This window comes from Gadus morhua, chromosome 6, assembly GCF_902167405.1.
Source record: "Gadus morhua chromosome 6, gadMor3.0, whole genome shotgun sequence".
Classification (NCBI taxonomy): domain Eukaryota; kingdom Metazoa; phylum Chordata; class Actinopteri; order Gadiformes; family Gadidae; genus Gadus; species Gadus morhua.
In genome coordinates, this window is record NC_044053.1 from 26,904,280 (window position 1) to 26,928,005 (window position 23,726).

The following is a 23,726-nucleotide window of genomic DNA, read 5'->3' on the forward strand; positions in this document are numbered from 1 at the left end:
ACACGTGCACAGACAATGTAAACTGTGGATGATTTTGTCCCTGGGGTTTGGTGGCAGAGGAAGGGAGGAAAGAGAGATAGAAGAGGAGGTTATTTCCTGCTGTTTGGCGTACATTCCATCTCTCTGATACAGACACACACAGCCCCTCACATCACCACCAAGTAGGCCAAACACAGGGAAACCCCAACTTAATGGGTACCACAAACTAAACTGGGACGAGGGAAAGTGACAACTAAACTAAGGACATACCGCTTATTAAACCTGGATTAAATCGATAAGTAAAGCACCATAACTCAACATGTGTTATGTTGTTGTGTTTCCTCCATACACTGTAAACTGTTTCATCAATGGTAGTTCAGTGTTCGTTTTTTAAATCATATACACGGCAAAACCGACACTACTGAACCCGGGATAATACCTGCTTCCATGGTTTCTGCAATTTCTATTATTCTATATTTTGCGATGGTTTTTAACAAAACACTCAACATAAAAAACAAAAAAACAGCTGTTTTACCTTTGGACCTATAGGGCAACAGAAAGTATGTTGATGAGGACAAAAGTTGTGGAAAGGGTGTGAAGACCTATGAGAATTCATGCATGGGATAACTGTGTTCTGCAGCTTGTTGACTTCGATGAATGATTTCATGTTCTCAAATTAGTCTATATTCCCCTCTTTCACCCGCTGCTCCCACATCTCCAGTTTTCTTGTGAATGATGTGATTTTATCTGCCAGTTGTGGAAGGTGTGTGCTGCTGCCCTGCATCTGAAGATTTAGTTAATTGAGTTTCTGAAACATGTCACTGAGGTTTGCAAGTTTCATGAGGAAGTTGTTACACCTGTAGGCAAGTTCATTACCCTCTACCCCCAAGAATATTCTGATCTCATCCCGCAGTTCAAACACCCTGGATAAAATCTTCCCACGTGACAGCCATCGGGACTGGCAGTGAAACAAAACAGCTGTGTAGGCGGATCCCATTTCCTCGCACAGCGCGGGGTAAATACGGGATTTGACGGATCTTGTTTTAATGGAGTTTACGGCAGCAATGATGTCTGTCATTACATTATTCAGCTCGGGACTCAGCAGTTTGGACGCTAGCGTCCCTCGGAGTAGGCCTATCATACAGTGTGTCCAATGCACATTTGGGGAGACGTGCTTGATTAGCGCTTGCAGCCCTCCTCGTTTCCCAGCCATTGCCTGAGCCCCATCTGTGCAGATCCCCACACAGTCCTCCCATTTCAGATCAGCTTCTGTCAAGTAAGTGACAATGATTTTTAACGACTCGTCTGCAGTTGCTCTGGTAACGTTTGCAGAAAAGTAAATCCTCCCTCAAATCTTCGCCATCAATGAGTATGACGTATGCTATTAATAAACAACAGTCTTTGTTACGGTCAGTGGCTTCACCCATCTGCAGAGCAAAACGTTTCTCATATTTTGTCATTAAGCTGCTCCTCTATGCCTTTTGACATGTCATAAATGCGCCTCGCATAGTGTTGTCACAATAGCAATAGCGGCAGGTAGCCTATTAATTCCTCCGCTGTTGTGTGCAGCTTTTTACACTGAGCAACTATGTGCGCAACTTTTTAGGAGGCGAGTTGAGCATTTACAGGCACAGCAGCTGTAAAGCAACTCAGTTGAGTAGTTTTTTTCTTTGTGTTCGGGATGTGAATTCTCCAAGTGGCGTCTTAACTCGGCCCCATACTGTCAGAAGCTATCAGAATATTTTGAGATACACCGTATCACACCTGTGAAACCGATGGCGAGATATGCCTCATCATATTTTCTTGTCTTTGTTTTGGTAGTTGGGGCATTTTGTGTGGATTCATCTTCTGCTTTACCTGGCAGTACTTTCACAAACTTTTCCATGATTTGCTAGCTAGCAGTGAAGAAGAAAAATGCATAATTTATGTTTAGCATCGCGCGGCGCACCCCACCTCGCGCCGCGCCCCCCTGTCATAGCCCCCCCCCCCCCCCCCCCCCAGTTTGAAAACCACTGGTTTAAAATGACAAAAAAGCTAAAGGGACCACAACTTAAGAATGACGAGGCACAGATGTATCAAATATTTTGATATACCTCTATAATATTCCAAATAAGTAACAATTATCAAACTATTGTTTGGCTTTTTGTTAGGAATCCTCTCACACCATCACCTTTCTTTGAGCAAGAGAAACAGACGGAGATTGTGTGCCTCGGTCTGTCATTTCTGAAGAAAATGTCCTGTACCGTTTATTCCAATGTATTGTATTATATGATTTGCTGATGTATTTCCTCGCAACTTAATGAGTATTGTTGCATACCTTTCAGTCAAAAGTAAAGTATAGCCTAAACTAAATTAACAGTTAACAGAATATAACATATGAGGATGGAAATTAGGAAGGAAATAATATTAAAGTAGTATTAAAATTGTATTAAATCTTATTTACGTTGGATTTAGTTCTGATCTAAAATATCTGAATATTTCGATAACAGTGGTTATGATAGTAAATTCTGAATTAAATATAAGCTGTAAGTCCTCCTCTTCTCTGAGTCTCCATGTTAGGGAAGCAGAAGAATACTCTGTTAGGGAACTAGAAGACCACTCTACCTTTCTGTTTGTCCATCGCTGGTGGAGGTCAAGGTTTCCCCGATAGAATTTATTCCATTACTCTGAGCCGTGTCTCATCCGGGAAATAAAAAAAACCTTTTAAATAGGCCTATCATTCATTCAGATATCTTCCGTATTCCGAGTCCTTAAGCCGGATAGTAAACTTGAAGAACAAATAACTATGAATCTGTTTCGAAACATCACAAGATCTGGACCTAATGAGCTCTAAACCTACCGCAGAGTAACCGGTGGGAGGCCCGCCCCTCAGGGGGCGGTGTCAGAGTGTTTGAGTGACACAGATAAACATCACGAAACATAAACATGTTTTGAAAAAACAGACGGACAATTATTTTTGTCAATCGTTTATTATTTACGTCATTGTTGTTACTAAAGTTGTTCACTCCGCTTGATAAACAAATAATATTGGACCCACAGACCCATTACAAATCAATAAATCTAATTTAGAAAGGTCATGAATCAAGTGCCTTTAACACGAGATTGGATGACATGTAGCCTATATGGAAGCCAGACCCGAGAAACAAAGTTAACAAAGAATTGCAATACCCTGCTAATAACCCAGAGCTAGGGACTATCAGATTTATTAATGTTAGAAATATGGAGTCACTCTGCGTCCTTTAGTAGCATACGGTTATATAATTTGCAACTCCCTGTTTATGACATTGCTATAGGCCTACTTGGCGGCACTTTGTACGTATGTGTTTTTTCTTTAATAAAACAAACCAACTAAAAATCCACTAGCAATTCATTTGTTTTCAGGCCTTAACAAGACATTAATATTATATTACAACAAGAAAAGTTGGATCAATATTTTTATTATTATTATTGTACAGCAAAAGGTTTCATTCCTCCAAAAAAAATGACAGAGAACATATATTATCCGTTAAATTCAATCACTCAAACTCAAACAGTTTTAAGTTTGTTATTAGTTTAGTCCACGGATGTCGAGGCGTGTTGAATGCATCGCCCTAGGTTGAATGCATGGCCCTGTTAAAGAATGGCAGAGAGTCGATGAGGAAAAATGTCCAGTTATTTATTTATTGGTGCCTGCAGGTGGCAGCATTCACATTTCCCACAACGGCCTTATGAACTGGTTTCATAGGAGAACCGAAGTCAGGTTCAGAAGGTTTAGTAAAGATAGGTATTTGGGTCAGGGGTTGATGTGGTCGAGATCCGGGTAATCACAGATCTGGGATAAACCACCATCCTGTGAACGATCCTCAGAAAAATCCTAATTATAGTTGCACCTCAATACCAAAACAATTTAAAAACAGAAACAGGCTTACTTTGTTACCTGCATTTTTGCTAAAAATTATATATATATTTTTTTTGCTTTGATGAAACCAACCAACTAGTTACCATGTTCATCTGCTACAAAGCACGACAAGCCATCCGACTAATGCCCCAGTCAATAATCCAAAAGTCTAGATCTAGACCCATACAGTCGAGACACATAGGATCCTGCCCTCTAACATCAAGACCTACACAGATGTGTACAGATCCCTTACTTTCTGGGACTTAGAAGATGTCAGATGTCAACACTTGATGCAAAGCTCTGGTATTACACAAATGGTTTCCATTCTATCTGATATATATTTATTTTATTTAAACATGGTAAATTGTTACGTGAGAGAGAGAGAGAGAGAGAGAGAGAGAGAGAGAGAGAGAGAGAGAGAGAGAGAGAGAGAGAGAGAGAGAGAGAGAGAGAGAGAGAGAGAGAGAGAGAGAGAGAGAGAGAGAGAGAGGGGTTTGGCTATACAGCATTTATATATATAATTATATATTATAATTATTTCTCTAATACAGAACACTGTCACCGTTAGGATTCCCCTACATAACTACAATTCTGCGGATCAGCTGGTATCGAATCACCCGTTACTTAGCAAAAGGAAGCAGGAAGAACAATCTCTAGCCTGGACGTATCAGAAAATAGTCTATACTGCAAAAAAAGGGAACTATTAAATGTTTCTGCATATTCTAGAAAGGTGGCAGTGAGCAGCGTGGGTCTAGAAAAAGGGCCTGACATCCCCATAATCACTATGACTACTGTGTGTGGACTGGCCTACAGGCAATTGTTGAGGAAGGTGAGGTCCTTCCACCTCCTTCCTCTTCCTGCTAGATGCTGGAAATGAAATCATTACTTGCTGAGTAAATAGTAAGTGCACCTCATATCCGACCGATTATTGGGTTTCTGATTCCGCCCGAGGGCGGTCAACAGAAATGCAGGTTGGATGGGTGTAGGTGCCAAAGGTATTGCATAACAGAGCAGAGGCTCCACCTGCAGACAGACAGCTTTTATAATGGGAAGCTCCAATTATAACTGAGAGTTTGATTACTTGAGGAGTCCGTATGAGTCTTATCCTCAGTAGCAACCTACGAATCGGCTGACAAGTTACACTGGTACTACTATTTATTCATAGTTTTGTATTCTAGAATTCCTTTTTCTATACTTAACTAAATTAAATTCTGAGCAAGTTTGGTGCATTTGTTTTGTTTAAAATTGTGATGGAAGAAGATTGAAGCTCCTAATGCAGGTTTTGTTAAATCTTTTTTTTTTCTAGTTCTAAAAATGGACATTAGCTCTTGGATCCCACCTCCTCCTCTTCACATCCTCTCACTATTTCTCTTACACACACACACACACACACGCACACACACACAAAACCACACTCACTCTGTCTCTCTCTCCCTCATTGACTCACTGATATAAAAAAAAACCTGCCCATGCTATCTTGTCGACATACTCATATTCAAACCCACTGGTTACTATGGTACTGGTTACTATGGTACTCAAAAGTCTCCCTTAATCAGACGTAACCAGCTATTAACAAAGCTTCAATACGACTGTATTCCCTTGTCGTCTCTCATTCCATCTGCATTGACATCACAACTGTCACCGACTTCTGATGAGGGGGTGTTGTCTGAGCACGCCCAGATGCATGCTGGGACAAGGTGGTGCCAGATCACGCTAAGTTTAACATAGACTCTTTTCAAGGGTTGTGCTAACCACTCTTGTGTGACTATAGAAAGCCCTCTTTGGCTACTTGGAGACGAGGGCCTCACCTCAACATGAAACCCTCTGGAACCTTCTCCCAGAAGGCATCTGCTCTTAGTGGGACGAGGGACGGCCTTGTGTGCCGGATAAAGGACTGAAGAGTAAAGTAAGTGACGCAGAAGGTAGTGATGCGTGGAAGATTCCCTGGATGGGCGAGAACAACCAGTGACCATTGCTACTCCTGCTCACATCGCATTTCTAGAGATCGGTGAAATAACGTGACACTGTGCATGTAGATTTCTGACATGCCCGTGTTTTCATGTGGGTTGAAGTAGTTGTTGCACATCGAGAAGTAGCCGAAAGGTGAGAGGATGCATGCTCCCTTTTGTGCTCGCTGAGAGGAGCTCGATGCCTTGGGTTGTTGTCCTGAGAACCATAGAGCAGCTTGACCAATCATATGAGCAGTCACTCCCTTTTGTTAGTGATGAGGCTTGTGTGACTGCCCTGATCAGGTGTTGGAGTATTTTAGTCTTGTTTTTCACTGTGCCAGGCCAGAAAATGTACAGGTTTGTTTGAGGGAGGTGTAGTCCTTAGTGCTAGAACAGGGCCATCTTCTTCTTTAAGTTGTTCCTCTTCCAGAGAGAGAGGCAATCAAAGTCTTCAATGGTCATTTCAAAGAGATGGTAGAACTCTTCAGGACTCAGATATCTCTGGAACGAAAGAAAACAAAAGAACATGAAATGGCATGTAGTTCTTTTGATATATCTAGTTTCTATAGAGTGTAGTGTAATAAAGACACTTCAACTATTTTTTAGGAACATTTAAAATCCTGAGACCTGAGCCTTAGTTTGTTAGCAATCAGCGTGAAATAATTGAAATAGTCTATACTGCAAAAAAAGGGAACTATTAAATGTTTCTGCATATTCTAGAAAGGTGGCAGTGAGCAGCGTGGGTCTAAGGGGGAGCTGGGCTCCCTAGAACGAGACTTGAGCTCGCTTGAAAAGTCCATCAAAATATGATTATTGACACAAATCTATTAATAATATACTGTATCAAATCATACAAATCATTTGGTCATGTGCATCGGTGGTACTTGTGTTGAATTTGAACCGAAAACTGCCCAGTGTTGAAAAGTAAAGAATAACTCTCTTTGGTATTAGCTCGTGCATGTTGGCAACATAGGAAACATTAAAGGTATACAATGTTATTACTCCCACTAGGGGGTCTCACAATCAAAACCAGAACAAAACACATTGTTTGATGACGTTTGAAGTAGCGTGGGAACATGGGAGTTGTTGTCTTCGTCACTGTTGGCGGTGAAAATCGATCTGACGTGAAGTTATTCGTCTTACGTTTAGTTCCATTTATTCACGTTATGTAATTTCATTCTGAATGAAATAGCTGCAAGTAACGTATGCAAACGTAACGTCGACTTGGAGCTCACCATGATATGCGTGGTCTACCCAAACACCTGTAGATATTGCTATGAGGCAAATTGTTGACTAAACTACTTTATTTCTGGGTTTGCTAATATATACGTTACCCTACGGTAATGTATGAGTTAATTAATGCTTTACCCTACGGTAAGCGTATCCCACAGGGACGTTTTTTAGTCCCAGTGCGTCGCTGAATAAAGCGGTTTGTTACACATTCATCTGATGGTAAAATGTTCTCTGAATGCTGGCTACCGGTCGATGCCGCGGTGTGAAGCACACACTGGACATACCTCCAGCCTGGTCCTGTCGACTCCTGAGGGCAGCTTGCACCTCCCCTTGTGAGTGACCGCCAACATTTCATAGGGCCAAATCTGTAATGGTCCATACATCCATAGACAACAAACCAAAAAACAAACCAAAACAAACCCGCTAATTAATCAATCAATGAACTGCAAAGATCTGCATTAATTGAAGATTCTCCTGTAATAGAGTAGGGTGGTGCATAATAGGATTGCACGGTTAGGTTTTGGGTGTTAAGATTTGAATCTATATATATGTTTATATTAGAGCTGTCAGTTAAACACGTTATTAACGGCGTTAACGCAAACCAAATTTAACGGCGTTCAATTTTTTATCGCGCGATTAACGCAATTATTTTATAAAAAAATAAAAAAACTTTTTTTTTTTTTTTTTTCTTTGGCTCAAAACAAAGAAGCAGTAACCTGACTGCTATGTTCAAATGACATTTGTTCAAAGCAGTCGTTTAATTGCACTATAGGCTCTTTTTTTGTATCGTCCTGTTTTGATCAGTGTATATGCCAATGTTGTTATCAATAAAAAATCATTTGCACAAGGCAAGCCGATGCACTTCACCATGTTGATAAGAGAATTAAAATGAGAAGAATTATGGGACAAAAAAATCAAGGGATATTTAGCATAGAAAAATAATTTGCGATTAATCGCGATTAATTAGAGTTAACTATGACATTAATGCGATTAATCACGATTAAATATTTTAATCGCTTGACAGCTCTAGTTTATATATATGGTAACAGTGTGTTTATAAACGTACCTTCTCCTCTAACACGCTGAGGAGGGACTTGCCTCTGTCCATCCTGTCTCCATTCTGGATCACACACACATGCATACCCAGGATTTACATAATACACAATGCAACATTTACAATTGAAGAAAATCGTTAGTGTATTTCAATGTAGCACACCGTACCTGAAGTCCTGGGTGGTGAGAGATAAATGAGAGAGAGAGACAGAGCAACAGATTGAGTGTGAGTGAGCGCACACACACACACACACACACACACACACACACACACACACACACACACACACACACACACACACACACACACACACACACAAAACCAGAGCATTAGAAGACTTATTTGTATTGCTTGAAAATGAGGGCAGAAAACCAATCAATAGATGCTCTCATGGAAACTCCATAGCTTCTTACCTTTGTCGGACTGGAATTCTGTTGACTGGAGCCACACACACACACACACACACACACACACACACAGACACACACACACACACACACACACACACACACACACACACACACACACACACACACACACACACACACACACACACACACACACACACACACAGGGAGAGACGTGTGTTAGTATACTAACACATTATACAGGAGGTTGTGATATGAGGTATCCACAGGGCTGCTCACCCTTGCCAGACTGGTCCCAGAGGATTCTGGCAGATGGGCAGATCTCAAACTTGTGGCTGAAAAGAAGCATAGTTATTAATAAACTTGACTGACATTTCTCTTATATATACATATGTACACACGCATAAATATATATATATATGAACGAAAGATAATATTTATTTGACTGTTGTGTGTAAGAGTGTGAGTGTGTGTGTGCGTACCTCCGGTGACAGTTGGGTCAGGGAGGGATCTGGTCTTCTTTCTCAATGGAGCCGATCCCAGCTCCTCCTTTAGGATGATCTTCCCAAGGTTTGACTTGATCTACAGAATCATCACAACCATGAGACCAGTAACCATCAAATCCATGAAACCAGTAACCATGAGAGCAGTAACTATCACAACCATGAGACCAGTAACCATCAAAACTAGTAGAACCATAGATGGATCATTTTAAAACTCCCTGAAAGGTATGAAGCTGAGCTTGTGTTTGACCTTCTAGAGGAGGACTTGCTAGCGATCCCCCTCTAGGGCTCTGATACACCCCCCCCCTCCAGGTCTGGTCCTTTCCCACTGGGATAGGACTGGTTTTCTGTGTCATTGATCCATTGAGTGGGCTAGTCTACGTAAGAGCAAACGTGCCCCTAAAGCGGTGTCAGGTTTGCATTAATCTGTGTTAGGGGTGAGGGGAGTTCTTCTAAAGAACTTTGACAATAATGATGATGTGGTCACACTAAACATTACCTTGTCCTTTTTTAAGTAAGTACTGTGTAATAAGCAATATAAAGACATTGACCAGCATGACTCAATTTGTCATGACATTATGTGACAGCATGTTACTACACATTGTGGTTAGGCCAAGGGGTTAATGTTAGTATTAGGGTTAGCGTTAGACTGTTGTTACGTTGCTCATCACGTGTGTCATTAGAGTGTAACAATGTAAGGCAAAGTGTTACCAAACAATGTTACCAACCTTGTTAAGTTGTTTGGTCTGAAGCTGTTGCAGCTCAAACATGTCGTCGCCAAAATCTTCCTCCTCGGTTATCGCCCCTCCCTTCCCCCGCTTCCGCCACTCCGTTTCTGTGAGGAAGAAGGAAATGGATTAGGAAAATAAAGATAAATCAAAGAGATTAAATACAACAGGGACTGGGTTTGTTTAGTGATTGCACTCGAGAAGATGGCAAGCAATAAATCCCCATCATGTAACACTTTGGACAAGGCAAAGGCTTTTTATTTGCACTAAAGGGCCTGTCAATCAAAAAGGAGGGAATAAAAGAACACCCAAAACTATCGGCTTAAAATCACACATTATGGCAGAAAGGGCTGAAAATCCATTTTCAGACACATATTTGAAATGGTTGGAAATTGTGGATTTTTGAAGTTGTGAAGCACTCCTAACTTGTCCATATTCTTCCACATCAACATGCGACAATTGGTCTTCTTTGTAATCTTTGTTGCTTACAAGTTTAACTTGACCATTCAACTGCTTTTCGTAATCACAAGGATTTCTTATACAATGGCCTTTGCTCCCTCCAGCCCGCTATGACCATGGATGTACCGTACATCCGAGTGAAGGCCGAGACATACTTCAAATCTAAATAAATAAATAAATAAATTAGCATCTTCAATAAAAAATCATTGCTGCCTGCAAATGCTCAACAACATCATGAGAATTATTGCGTGTCGTCACACTGTGACCCACATCGTCAAACAAAAAGACCCCACATCACAGCGACTATATTGTACTCTGCTGAAAGGGTAAACATTTCTAACACGGCAATTACAAGTATATCAGGGCCTTTGGCGTGCTGCCGTGGTATTGTCCCTGGTCGTTGAGCAGCGGACATACCGACGACAGCCAGGGAGGGAGGGCAGGGCCAGTACTCCGTCTCGATCTTGGAGGGCAGGCTGGGGTCGGGGGGCTGGGCCGCGGGGAACTTGGACGACTCAATGATCAGGTCCTCGATATGTTTCCCTTGCGACAGCGCTGGGGGCAACACCGTCTTATAGATTGGAGGCTTCTTGTAGATGTTACTCCCATTGTCTGCACACACAGCAAGACAGAGTCAGGACGGAGGAGAGGAGAGGGGAAGAGAAGGGAGAGGACGGGAGGGGAAAGAAGAGGAGAGGAGAGGAGGAGAGGAGGCGGGGAGAGGAGAGGGGGGGAGAGGGGAGAGGACGGGAGGGGAAAGAAGAGGAGAGGAGAGGAGAAGAGGAGGCGGGGAGAGGAGAGGGGGGGAGAGGGGAGAGGACGGGAGGGGAAAGAAGAGGAGAGGAGAGGAGGAGAGGAGGCGGGGAGAGGAGAGGGGGGGAGAGGGGAGAGGACGGGAGGGGAAAGAAGAGGAGAGGAGAGGAGGAGGCGGGGAGAGGAGAGGGGGGGAGAGGGGAGAGGACGGGAGGGGAAAGAAGAGGAGAGGAGAGGAGAAGAGGAGGCGGGGAGAGGAGAGGGGGGGAGAGGGAAGTAGAGGAGAGGAGAGAAGGGGAGTGGAGAGGAGGGGAGAGAAGAGGAGAGGAGAGGAGGAGAGGAGGCGGGGAGAGGAGAGGGGGGGAGAGGGAAGTAGAGGAGAGAAGGGGAGTGGAGAGGAGGGGAGAGAAGAGGAGAGTAAGGGAGAGGAGTGGGAAAAGGGGAGAGGAGATGAGATAAAGGGAGAAGATGGGAGAGGGGGAGAGGGGAGGAGAGGGGAGGGTAGTTACCTGGCCTGTGAAAGTGTTGCATGGTGGTGTTGGTGGTGTTGGGGGTGGGGGTGGGGGTGGTGGGTGTGGAGCAGTGTGTGTGGGGTGTGTATGTGGGGGTCCGGCCAGCGGTAGAACTGGGAGAGGAGCCGACTGGAGTTCTGTTCTCTGGCCACTCGCTGGACCCTTTAGAAAGAGCTTTCTGTGGAAAAACAGTCAGAAAAGGTGTCAGAAATCCAATAATACTCCACGTCAATGTAATAGACCTTTGTAACTCTATCATTCCCAACCTCCCGTTGCTGGAGAGAAGGACGAAGAGGCCTTTATCAAAAAGGTTATCGTAGGGGTGTATACAGCTGCAGCTCATTAGGTTTTTTATTGGTCTCCAAGGATGCTGTAGGTGTGCCTATAATTAGGGTGCTGAGATACACCTATTCCACCCCTGTGATCTGTGCGGCCTCTTCCCAACCAGCCTCACCCACCAAACAAAGCCAACTGCCTAGTGGGCAGACTTTTGCAATTGAGCAGCACTTTGCGCTGTCTCAAAACATGGGCTCATAGCACGCAAACAAATAGATTTGCAGGTGGGAAAGACGTTTCATATTTTAAACTGTGATTTTCAATTTGCTGAGCTTGAGAGCCCAATGCCAACTTAGATACATGCACAGTGTCTTAACCCTTCTCCAGTGAACAACCTTTAGTGGTAAATTACCCTGGGATCACACTGGAGTATAAACTATTACAGGACAGATGATTATACATTAAATTATACAATTCCGTCACCATTCTTGATGGTTATTTATGATAATTTTAGCAAATAACTATTCAATTTAAGAAAGCTATAGACAGAAAGATAGCCAGCCAGACGGACAGATAGAGAGATAAATAGATAGATACATAGATAGATACACAGACAGATAGATAGATAGATGGATAGACAGGTAGATAGATAGATAGACAGGTAGATAGATCGATTTGGCATACCTCTGGTGATGGAGGGGGAGAGAGAGAGCGAGGAGACAAGGACCTCTGGACAACAAACAGGAAGAAAGACAGGAAGAGATTAGCAGTTTGCCCCATTTTCTGTTACATCCATGACCTCATGGTTATATCATGGAGGAATAACTAGCCCAGGGAAACTTTATACTTTTTGGCTGACAGAGTCATAACGACTTTTAATTACTTTATATTGTTTTTAGAAAAGACAAAGGTAAGACGAATGATACTTTTTAATCTTTGATTTCTGGAATTTCATTATCATTGTAGATTATGGTAGTAGGGTATTCTGGAAATACGCTATCATATATAGTTTGACAATTTTTTATTTTGTATATATATATATTCCAATCTATTTTCAACATGAATATGAGTGGTGGTATTGCATATTCAATGTGCAATCAAATGACAAATTAGGATGGTGGCTCCTGATTAGCTATGTGTTCTACAGAAGAGTACCTCGGGACTGTAGCTGTAGTGAGGCTGGTACATCATCAGGTCGGGTCTCTCTATGTCCAGAATGGCCTTGTCTCTTGGCAACGCAGCCAAGTCTTTATAACCAATGACACCATCATCCACCCTGGCCTGGAGGAACACAGGAAGATATTTAGAGAGGAATACAGATGGATACAGACTGTGTGTGTGTGTGTGTGTGTGTGTGTGTGTGTGTGTGTGTGTGTGTGTGTGTGTGTGTGTGTGTGTGTGTGTGTGTGTGTGTGTGTGTGTGTGTGTGTGTCTCACAACTATTGCTGCAGCAGGGGATCCTGGAACGTTGGTGCCTCTCAGTGACAACACACTCCCTGGTGATGTCCTGGTCTGCTGCTACACACACACACACACACACACACACACACACACACACACACACACACACACACGCACACGCACACGCACACGCACACTCAGACAGTTAAAACGGATGTCTTCTGCACAGGTGCTTAACAGCTAAGGCAAGAGGTATGGATTCGAAAGTGACGATGGAAATATGTTGTTTTAATTCATGTACCTTTTGCATCATCATCATGGCGACTTGACAAGTCCACCTCTTAGGGGACACTGAGAGAGAGAGAGAGAGAGAGAGAGAGAGAGAGAGAGAGAGAGAGAGAGAGAGAGAGAGAGAGAGAGAGAGAGAGAGAGAGAGAGAGAGAGAGAGAGAGAGAGAGAGAGAGAGAGAGAGAGAGAGAGAGAGAGAGAGAGAGAGAGAGAGAGAGAGAGAGAGAGAGAGAGAGAGAGAGAGAGAGAGAGAGAGAGAGAATTCAGATGACAGGCTTGTGGCTTCTGGTTGGCACTTGCCATCCATTTGGTACCAAGACCCAACCAATTTAAAAAACGATATATTTTTTAAAGATGATGGTCATCTAAAGGCACACAAAAGTATTTGGTCCAATAGGTATTATTGTTTAATAGCATTGGATTGGATGCAGGCAAAATACGAGAGTTTTTTCCAGGATTCGGTTGCATTCGGTTGAAGCCTTGGTGCTTTATGATTGCAGACGTCAGCAAAATATGTGGTTGAGATGTTTTATAAAGTGATGGACAACAGCATCTAAACACCATTAATATAACACATCAAAGATGAATTTGTCAAATACAAACCTGACAAAGATCTAGTCAGAAAAATGTCCAAAAGTAGATTAATATGCATCTCAAAGTCAGCTCATAAACTCAGTCTTGGAAAGCTGGCTGTGATTTAATGGCCTGGCTAGGTCACCTGCTTGGCTACGTAGCCGTGAGGGACAATAGCTTCCACCCGTTCAATTGGCATGAAGGTGAAGAAGGATATCAATAGACTGAAAATGGATTTGATGGAATATAATTTTCTGATGCTTTAAGCCATTGGTTCACAAAGTGCGGCCCGCGGGCCAATGGCGGCCCGCGGAATCATTCCTGGCGGCCCGCAATGACATACATAATTATGTAAGTTATAAAAAAAAAAAAGAACTTTTTTATTTTTATTATTATATCAATATTAATTTAAAGAAATATAAAGAAATATAAAGAGAAAATTAGACTCTCTCTAGCTTTCAATTAAATCTTTTTACATTTGTTAGTTTGAATCCGACTGTACATTACTTTGAAAGGGTGAACCTCACTTTCGTGATTTATGCCGCTTTTCCACCGCACATGTAGCTCGACTCGACACGACACGACTCGACACGGTAGCAGCGCGGGTCCTTTTCCACCGCAAATAGTACCTCCGGGACGTGGGCGGGGTCGGCTGCGCGAAAGGGCCGTGACGTATTTTTGTACGCGACGCAAACAACACCTACGTAACCCACACATGGACAGAACCCACATAACAACAATGGAGAACATCGATGCGATGGTATTCGTGTTCGTATTATTAGCTGGCATGTTGAAGAAGTGGAATATGTTGGCTGCGGCGCTGCTATGGCTGTTACCAGCATGGTTGCCATGTCGCTCTCGTGACTTCGTCACACTCTCTGGCCAATCAGTGGCCGGCCGTCTGCCGACGTCACCTTTTAGCATCGGCTCAACCGCTTGGAACCTAGAGCGAGGCGGTACTAGAAAAAGCAGCCACTTCAGGTACCAGATACCATGTTTTTGCGGTGGAAACGCAAAAAAGGCGAGCTGAGTCGAGTCGAGTCGAGTCGTGTCGAGCTGGTACCATGCAGTGGAAAAGCGGCATTAGACCTCACTTGAACTCACTCCCGGAGGTCCACGATGCAATGTTTTTTTTGACCACTTGGATGCTGACGGCGTTTCCCGCCAATTTTCTTTTTCCTTTGGCGGCCCTCAGTCAAATTTTGGGTTCCTAAATTGGCCCTCAGTTGTCAAAACTTTGAGAACCCCTGCTTTAAGCCCACTTCGATAACCTAAATTACTGCTTACAAGTTAATTACGTTCTGTTGTCCATAACTTTAACGGAAGTTAATGAGCCTTAGTCACCATCTTGGTTCCAAACACTAGCATTCAGTCTACCAAATAGCAAGAAAATAGAACCATGGTGGAACCAAGATGCCCACTAGGTGAATAAGGCCTTAGTGACTGCAGGTAGCTAACAAAGCCCTCTAAAACATGGCTATTTGGTAGGCATAGTCAACAAGTAATTGCTACCCAAAGTGTTGGCTGACAGTAGCCCGCGCCTTTATTCAAATGCAACATCTCCATATTAATTACACCATTGGCTGACGTAGTCCAACGCAGAAACGATTGTGTATGATGGACGGCCAAGGCAAAGGCCAACACAATCTTCTTTGATTTCTGAATACGCTGACATTACAGAAGACATGACGGTGAGGAATCAAATAGATGCAAATCTATGTCTCCTAGAATGAGTGAGGTTATACGAGGTCAGATGTTGTTTTGTCTGCTTCCCTTTGTCCTGGTCAGAGAAATGAGTCCAGGTCACCTGACTGTGGGGAACCAACCAGAACAGACCTTCTGGACCGAGGGACATAGAGTGTAGTCATGATGACACAACAACTTGTGTAGTCAACCCTGACAAACACACGTGGTAGAGAATGCTGGAAGGGTGCCTGGTGCCCACTATGATAAAGAAGTGTTTAACATAACTCTGCTGTGTACATGGGTGTGATCTGGTCTTTGATCAGAACTCTCAAAATGGACCTCCTATTGTCTTCGACTGAACTTTGGACTTCGGCTCTGTATATAAGTGGAATACATATATGGAGGGAAATAGCAGGTTTCACACTAAACAATGAAACATTGTTGAGACTTTGTCCAGTACAGAATAAACAAAATAAAATATAACACAAACAAACACACATAAGTGCACATGCACTCCCACACACACTAATCTTAATACATAAACACACATAAACATACACAAACACACACACACACACACACACACACACACACACACACACACACACACACACACACACACACACACACACACACACACACACACACACACAAAACCAACAAAATACATAAACGCACAAACACATCCTCACCTCCTCAACACACAAAATCCCGGAACAACCAATGACCTTACCTCATGGAGAAGATCATGTCTGTGTGCGTCAATGATTGCACGGCCTGATACCCACCCTGCAAAACACACACACACACACACACACACACACACACACACACACACACACACACACACACACACACACACACACACACACACACACACACACACACACGATACATCAGTAAAGAAAAAACAGTACAGTGAGAAATGTGTGACAGCTAAAGGGGGGTCTGTCTCTACCATGTGTCGGTTGCCCCTCACACAGCAGTCCTACACACCAAGAGTGGAGCCCTGCTCCCATTGGAAAAGGTTAAAGCCAAGCATGGCAACATGTTTGGAGCTTATAGATCTGATATCCCCCCCATAATCTCTGAGAGAGGTCTGGTTTCTTCTAATGGCCTGGGGTAATTCATGAGCGCATACATCCGTGGAGGAGGAGAGCTATAGGGTTAGTCGATCATTTGGCTGGCCCATGTCACTGGACCCCACACTCTGTGTGATAGTACATTGAGTAGAACCCTAGTGCTTTTTGAATTGAACTAACACCAAAGCAGCACTGAGGCACCGTGTTGACATTCAGACATGTATACAAACACCACAAAACACTGCTGGTATCATTCATTCATTATCATAAGTCATAAGGTAGGAGGCGATGCCTTGCTAAAGTACCCTACAAAAGTAGCCGAAAAACACTTCTACGCGGTGACCTCTGAGTGACACCTTCGGTCGATCAGGGACCCAACAGTGGTTAAGGAAACACAATAGGACCAGGGGGATGCTTTAGTGTGATGCATCAAGCCGGTTTAAGGGTCACTACCCCACTAAGGATCATGTTTTTAACTAGACTCATTTAGGCATAAGGGGACACTTTAGGCCAAAGGGAGACATTCAATGATAAGGAGTTGAGGAGGGTCTGAGATTTAGGGACAGATGAAATGATTTTAAGGAGGGTTTGATGTCTACAGGGATGCATTAAATGTTGATAAGAAACTTTTGAGGTCTTTAAGGGACTCACTAAATGATGTCTAGAATTATTTTACGATCTTAAAGGGACACATTAGTCCTTGTCTCAAGTTGGTTCTCGGAGAGACCACTAAGATTGATTCCTGGTCTCTACAGCAGAAAACTTAGCAGAAGGCTGAGCTGTATCTGCAAGTTGCTAGGTAGCAAACATAGCTGTCCAACCAACTGAGAGGAATGTAGCAACACTCCTAAAATAGACCTCCCACATACAGACCACCCGAACAGAACGTGTGTTTTTGCGAAATTGTGTTGTGTCCAAAACAAGAGTGGTGGGGCTGAGGTAGGAGTAGACGATAAATGATCCTGCTGCTGTGACACACACGCACAGACACACATGCACACATGCATGTACCCACACGCACAGATACACACTCACACATGCATGTACACACACGCACACATGTTCTCAAACACACAGGCTCGCACACAGGCACACAGACATACACACACGCAAGCACACACATAGACACCCCCCAACATACGCACACACACCCCCACACACAGACACACCGGCATGCATACATGCATGGACGCAAGCACACATATACACACGCACACACACAGGCATGCAGACATGCATGCAGACATGCAAGCACACACACACACACACACACACACACACACACACACACACACACACACACACACACACACACACACACACACACACACACACGGGCCTGAATTTGTTATGGCTGGATGAAAACCTAAGGAGCCACTGGACGGTAATGTCCTTGTGGAAGGAAAGTAGGGGTGGGAAAAATAATCGATTGCATCGCAATTCTCTCTAGAACGGTTCCGTCATTCTTAAATGAGGTAGAATAATTAAAATTAATAATCTGAATTTAGAAAAATGTTCGTCTGCTGTAACATTCTGTTTGCCAGCGAGGGATAATTTTAGTAATTTTAAAATTATTTAATTTATCTTCAGTGTGTATTGGCCAATCTGATTTGTCGTAACAAGATTGCGATTCAGCCTAAGCATGTATAGCCAGACACAAGAACTCCTTCTAATTCAAGAGCAGCTTTTTCTTTAATGACATAGAAAATAAAGATTAGAAAGAAAACTGAAACCTAGTTTTGCATACTTCCATATTGTGTTGTAATGCAAGCTGCATTGATTATGGCATTGTTCATAGAAAGTCATATTTGTGACAAAAGTTTTTTCTCAAATAAATTATTAGATAAGTTAATTAATCTGTTGATGTCTTTAATGATCATCACAAAAGTAGCAAGTGATTAGCTAACTCTGAGTAGCAAACTCACGAATGGAAACGTACATAAAATCTTTTGTTGCATCGAGATGCATCGATAATCGTTTTAGAATCGAATCGTTGACCTCATAATCGGAATCGAATCGAATCGTGAGGTGCCAAGAGATTCGCACCCCTAAGGGAAAGGCCAAAAGAAGGTTCATACAACCCAAGCTGCCTGAACAAGATTACAAGACATATTTTGATCAGTGTTGTAATGAGTCCTAATTTAAAAACACTGGGCCTTCCAAAAGGCCATCCTCCCCTAAACCCGGAGGGAAATGAACGCCTGGAGCAAATGTTCTGATTGGTCCTCTGCTACCGGCATAAACCCAAGCAAGACCCAGAGTGTCACCTTGTTATTCAGCCTGATTGGCTGGAGTTTTACTAACAACACAAACGCCAACTTTAAGATCTGGATTGCCTCACGTGGCTATGTTTTTACTGCATCCGTCATATATATGCTGAGTCACTGTCATTACAGACTGCTGAGTCACTTCAGATTCACTGCCTTATTACAGCTCCGTGTCTCTTATATTCAGTTTCTTCTGTCTCTCTGCATGTGTTGGTAAGAATGTGAACATTAAACATCTGTGGCCGGATATACGATTTGATATATCATCTATAAATCAACAGACCTAAAATAAACTATTTTAGAACCCAACCATAACCCATTATCAATAGAAGCCGTACCAAGGTTACTCATCTATTACATGTACCTATAGATATTACAGTACAGCTCATCACAAAAATAACACTATTTTATTAAAATAAAATATATGGACCTCCAGCAGGCCCACAGGATGGGAATTGCTGTTATTGGTGATAAATAAATTATATAAAACAAAACATTAACTCTATGCAGGACTTGATGCATATAGTATACACAACACACACAATCTGACACTAAAACGTTCACAAAAAGAACAAAACACCAGTGTGTATTGTGTGCGTGAGTGTGCGTCCGTGCAGCTTGGCAGCTTCTTATCTCGGCCCAGTGCGCTGGTTACACCCAGTGACCCTGACGGCCGCTCTCATTGGCTAACGCAGGCTTTGCGCCGGGCTGTCAGGCCGCAAGTGGAACCCTTTGTTTTGATTTTCAACTGCAGAGTTCAAGTTGAAGTCTTGAGTTCTTCTCAAAACACTTTAAGGAAGACAATCATCTGCACTGTACTGGAGTCCCTTCAATAATTAAGATGGAAGTCTGCTAAGAAAGACAATGATGTGAAGTCCCAGCCTATCACATGGTACCATGGTCGTGCCCCTTCATGAAAGCTCTGCATGCAAAGACGAGAGGAGCATGGAAATGTATTCTCAATATGATCAAATTAAATTTCTGTTGAGTAGCACGACAGCTTGTGTGTGTGCGTGTGCATGTGCGTGTGCGTGTGTGTGTGTGTGTGTGTGTGTGATTCTATATAGGCCACGTCTTAGTAATATTAGCTATTTTAAGGTGCTTGGAGCGTTGTCAATGTTAAAGCACATAACCACACACCCCAATTAGTAAATTCAACTTCATTTTTAGAATCCAATGCATTGTGGAAGCTCTTTGTTGAGGTTAGATGATCCACTATTATTTTTACATATTTTACATGATCCAGCTTCAGGTCTAATGCATGTAATGATTCGTCCAAACAAAGACTCAAACACAAGAAGGACGAAAACAAACTAAATTAAAGATTGGTATTATGTGCGTAATCAATAAAGATAGAAAAGTAATATATTCTATTTTCTATTTTAGATTTAATGTGATCACTTTTAATTTCCTAACCCCTGAGTGTGTGGGAACAACATCCATTCCTCACACTGCGGCCTGTACGCCTGATCAAGGGGAAAGGAGATTCAGAGGGTACTGAGGACTCCAGGTGAATGATGGGAAACACACACACATGTCTCCACCCTCATACATATCCTCCTAGAACATATGGATGTGTTGCATTGCAACATGCATTCAGTACACTGCTGACCAAAACAACTGCATGTTGTTGGTGCCCCCTCCATGCTCAGGCCCCCTCGGAGCCCAGCTGTATCCAGAGATAAGGCCTCAGACTGGGGCACGTGCAGCACCAGCGGCCCCTGGATCCCCTAACACCACGCGGAGCTGGGTCCTCCCAGTCTGCCAAGAGGGTGAGCAAGCTGTTGTCATAGTTACAGAGGACACATATGCACGTATGCAGACACATACACACGCACATTCACCCACTCAAAAATAAACCCAACACACATGCACATACATATGAGACAATATTCACATACATGCAAATTCACTTCGATACACACACACACACACACACACACACACACACACACACACACACACACACACACACACACACACACACACACACACACACACCATATTGTTCCTGCATGAAATCCTCTACACTAAATCAGAACATTTTGTTAGCAGAGTACTTGTTTTTTAGCTTAACTTGTTACGTGACCTAGATTTCCTTTGAGCGACGTGTTTCATGCAGTCATGACCTCAGCATCCTTTCGAGCAGCGGATGAGATGAATGTAAACATGAGTTTGGATTCTATTCCTGGTCTTTCTGTTAGTGCAGCAGCAGCAGAGGATGGAGCAGAGAGAGAGTTTGTGTTTTGTAACAAGGCTGCTGATGATTCATCTCTTCATATGGAGGACAGGAGTCCTCCAGAGTACCCTCAGAGTTCATTTCTGCACTAGATTTGGTTACCGTGTATCATGCTTTTTTAAAACATTTGTAACGTCTATCCTATCTCGATACTTAACATGTTTCTTTGTTAATAGAACATGGTTAATGACTACGTCCTTCCTATGGCAAGTGTCAGTGTTTTTTTTATTAATGTATGTCTTTATATTATTTAATATATTTCAATGCCAATATAGCCTTTAGAATGGTGACAGACAGACATACAGACCGGTCCAGGGGGAAGAGTTGTGTCTGGCAGAACAAAACACTGTGATCGCAACCAGCCAACGGTCCCCATTCCCCACGGCAAAACTAAGCCGCAGACACACGCATACTCACACATACACAGAACACACATCACACAAACACACACACACACACACAAATGTACATAGATTTGGACACAGAAAGTGAAGTGGCTCAACCACGTAAAGGTTAAAGGTCATCTTTTGATGGACTTCATTGTAGATTAAAAATCAACAAAGAAAATATAAGGGCTTCCTTCTTACATGGAGAGTGAATCTGATTTCTCTGATTTCCCTCTTTTTATTGATCATACTAATCCTTTTTCACATTCTCGCTGTCTCCCTTCCCTATAGGACTATGTGCGTCAGAGAGAGAGAGAGAGAGTGTACCTAGTGAATCTATGGAGGTGAATAATGGATTCTAGAACTCTGAGAGCTAGAACGCCTCTGGGAGGAGCGTTTTTTTCTAAAGGCTTCATAACGTCTTCTGCTGCTTTCAGTCCCCTACAGACACACTGACACAGAGTAACGCGCAGTTACTGACTTTATAGGCCCACGCCTTCTGTCTATTTGTTTGTTGTTGTTTTGTCTTTTGTATTGTCTTGTATATGGACCTATATGAGTTTGAAATAAAGATAAAGAATCTATCTAATTGTCTGTATGTCTGTCTGTCCCTCTGGCCGACCATAATTCTAAAAGTTAATCGTAAAAGTTATGGGTGGATGGATTCTATGTAACAAAATGTTTCATACAATATCCCAAGAATACCACAGCAGTTAATTCACAGCCATACAACAAATTCCATTCAGACCACAATAGACGGACAGATTTCCCATCACAGTCTGGTCTACATCGGCTGGTTTGGAGAGGGATTATGCCCGCCCGGCAGGTGTTCATCCATCACCCAGCAGTAGCATTACATAACATTCATGCTTCTCCTAATCCCTCTCTCCCTCTCTCCATCTCTCTCTCTCTCCATCTCTCCATCTCTCTCTCTCTCTCTCTCTCTCTCTCTCTCTCTCTCTCTCTCTCTCTCTCTCTCTCTCTCTCTCTCTCTCTCTCTCTCTCTCTCTCTCTCTCTCTCTTCTTCCACAACTCCTCCGATGCAACCTTCCAATCTGAAGCTATACCTTCTTGGCAGCGATCGTCTTTAAGAAGAATACTCTTACATAACACGCACACACGCACACACGCACACATACACACGCACAGAGCGGAAAGGGGCTGAACTGAGCGTGTGCCGGGGTACAGATGTGTGTTAAACGGATTGCCAGCAGTTTTGGTCCATCTGCGAAGGAGGGACGATTCCGGGATCAGAGCGGTCTACCAACATCACACCGGCGCTGAACATAATCCCGACCATGGCTGTCCCGCACAGTAGCGGTACCGGGGAAGGTCAGCGATGGCGCCAAAAAACAACCCTCTGTGGTGAATATACTGGACTAGCCTACTATACTAGACTAATAATAAGGAAATATCTGTTGAAAATAGAGCCTTACCTGGAATATATTCGCTCCAAATTGATAGGAATCCCCTTTTCGCTCCCTGTTCGCTTCCAAAATAGTCCCGAGGTCGCAAACTGTGTGAAAGAGACTGTGCGCGCGTTTTCCAAGGAAACGGAGCTGCGTGTGTGCGAGTCTGATAGCAGCAACGTGCGTTTATGCTGTTGTGTTGATGCGCCTCCGTCCAAACCTAACACCCCCCCACACCCCCCCCCCACGGATGAGTCCACTCAGTAGTTGGGCGGGGGGAGGGGGGGTATCTTTCAATTTCGATTTCAATTAAACTTCTTGAAATCTAAAGACAGTGGATCATGTGACAAACTATGTGACCCAGCATTTATATATTTCTTTAGTTATTTTTCTAGGTTTTTCATCTATAGAATGAGCTGTAAATAAATACATAGCTAAATGTATATGCCTACTAGACAATTATCTAGTAAACTAGTTCAATTTAATTTTTACTTGAAACAATAATAAATTAATTATTCTAATAGCACTAGAAATAAATGATTAGTATATGCTACACGTGAACCTCCTAAGATGGCGCAATTTGATCAGAATTTTTTTTTTTTGCCGGGATTTATTTGTCTGAGCGGTTTATTTGTTTGTATTTGCGTGACGAGACGACCGTCACGCAATACCCCGAGTTTGAGATCTCGATCATGGGTATTGCC

General features: G+C 42.9%; 2 protein-coding genes and 1 long non-coding RNA gene across 5 annotated transcripts in view; 1 reads left to right on the top strand and 2 right to left on the bottom strand.

Moving 5' to 3' along the window:
* LOC115545893 (actin filament-associated protein 1-like 2) overlaps positions 1-3,127 on the bottom strand; it is a 134,347-nt gene extending 131,220 nt beyond the window's left edge. The window contains exon 1 of the mRNA XM_030359373.1: positions 2,584-3,127. Within this exon, the coding sequence (XP_030215233.1) occupies positions 2,584-2,599 (16 nt within the window). The 5' untranslated portion in view covers positions 2,600-3,127. The remainder of the gene's footprint in view (positions 1-2,583) is intronic.
* On the top strand, positions 726-22,101 carry LOC115545898 (uncharacterized). The gene is made up of 4 exons (XR_003977153.1): positions 726-1,255; positions 20,375-20,498; positions 20,641-20,760; positions 21,905-22,101. It is a non-coding gene; the product is annotated as an uncharacterized LOC115545898 (long non-coding RNA).
* LOC115545894 (dematin) lies at positions 4,320-23,258 on the bottom strand. 3 transcript variants are annotated; one of them, XM_030359375.1, is made up of 16 exons: positions 23,050-23,258; positions 16,373-16,428; positions 13,394-13,443; positions 13,129-13,206; positions 12,847-12,972; positions 12,376-12,420; positions 11,413-11,593; positions 10,568-10,762; positions 9,692-9,798; positions 8,943-9,042; positions 8,740-8,795; positions 8,506-8,530; positions 8,260-8,267; positions 8,105-8,158; positions 7,323-7,403; positions 4,320-6,306 (listed from the first exon to the last, which is right to left on the bottom strand). In XM_030359375.1, exons 3-16 carry the CDS (start codon positions 13,409-13,411, stop codon positions 6,193-6,195), a joined length of 1,188 nt encoding a protein of 395 aa, XP_030215235.1. In that variant the 5' UTR covers positions 13,412-13,443; positions 16,373-16,428; positions 23,050-23,258; the 3' UTR covers positions 4,320-6,192. The 3 variants fall into 3 exon arrangements, with proteins under 3 accessions (XP_030215235.1, XP_030215234.1, XP_030215236.1); XM_030359374.1 differs by having other exon boundaries at positions 13,129-13,209; positions 23,050-23,257; XM_030359376.1 differs by lacking the exon at positions 7,323-7,403 and having other exon boundaries at positions 13,129-13,209.
* Between the last annotated feature and the right edge of the window lie 468 nt (positions 23,259-23,726).

What these genes read in the sequence shown, in the direction of transcription:
- LOC115545894 (XM_030359374.1), bottom strand. An exon ending in ACTACAGCTACAGTCCCGAG is followed by an intron (nt 12,421 to 12,846) that starts GTACTCTTCTGT and finishes TTTGTTGTCCAG; the next exon opens with AGGTCCTTGTCTCCTCGCTC. An exon ending in TCAGCGTGTTAGAGGAGAAG is followed by an intron (nt 7,404 to 8,104) that starts GTACGTTTATAA and finishes GGACCATTACAG; the next exon opens with ATTTGGCCCTATGAAATGTT.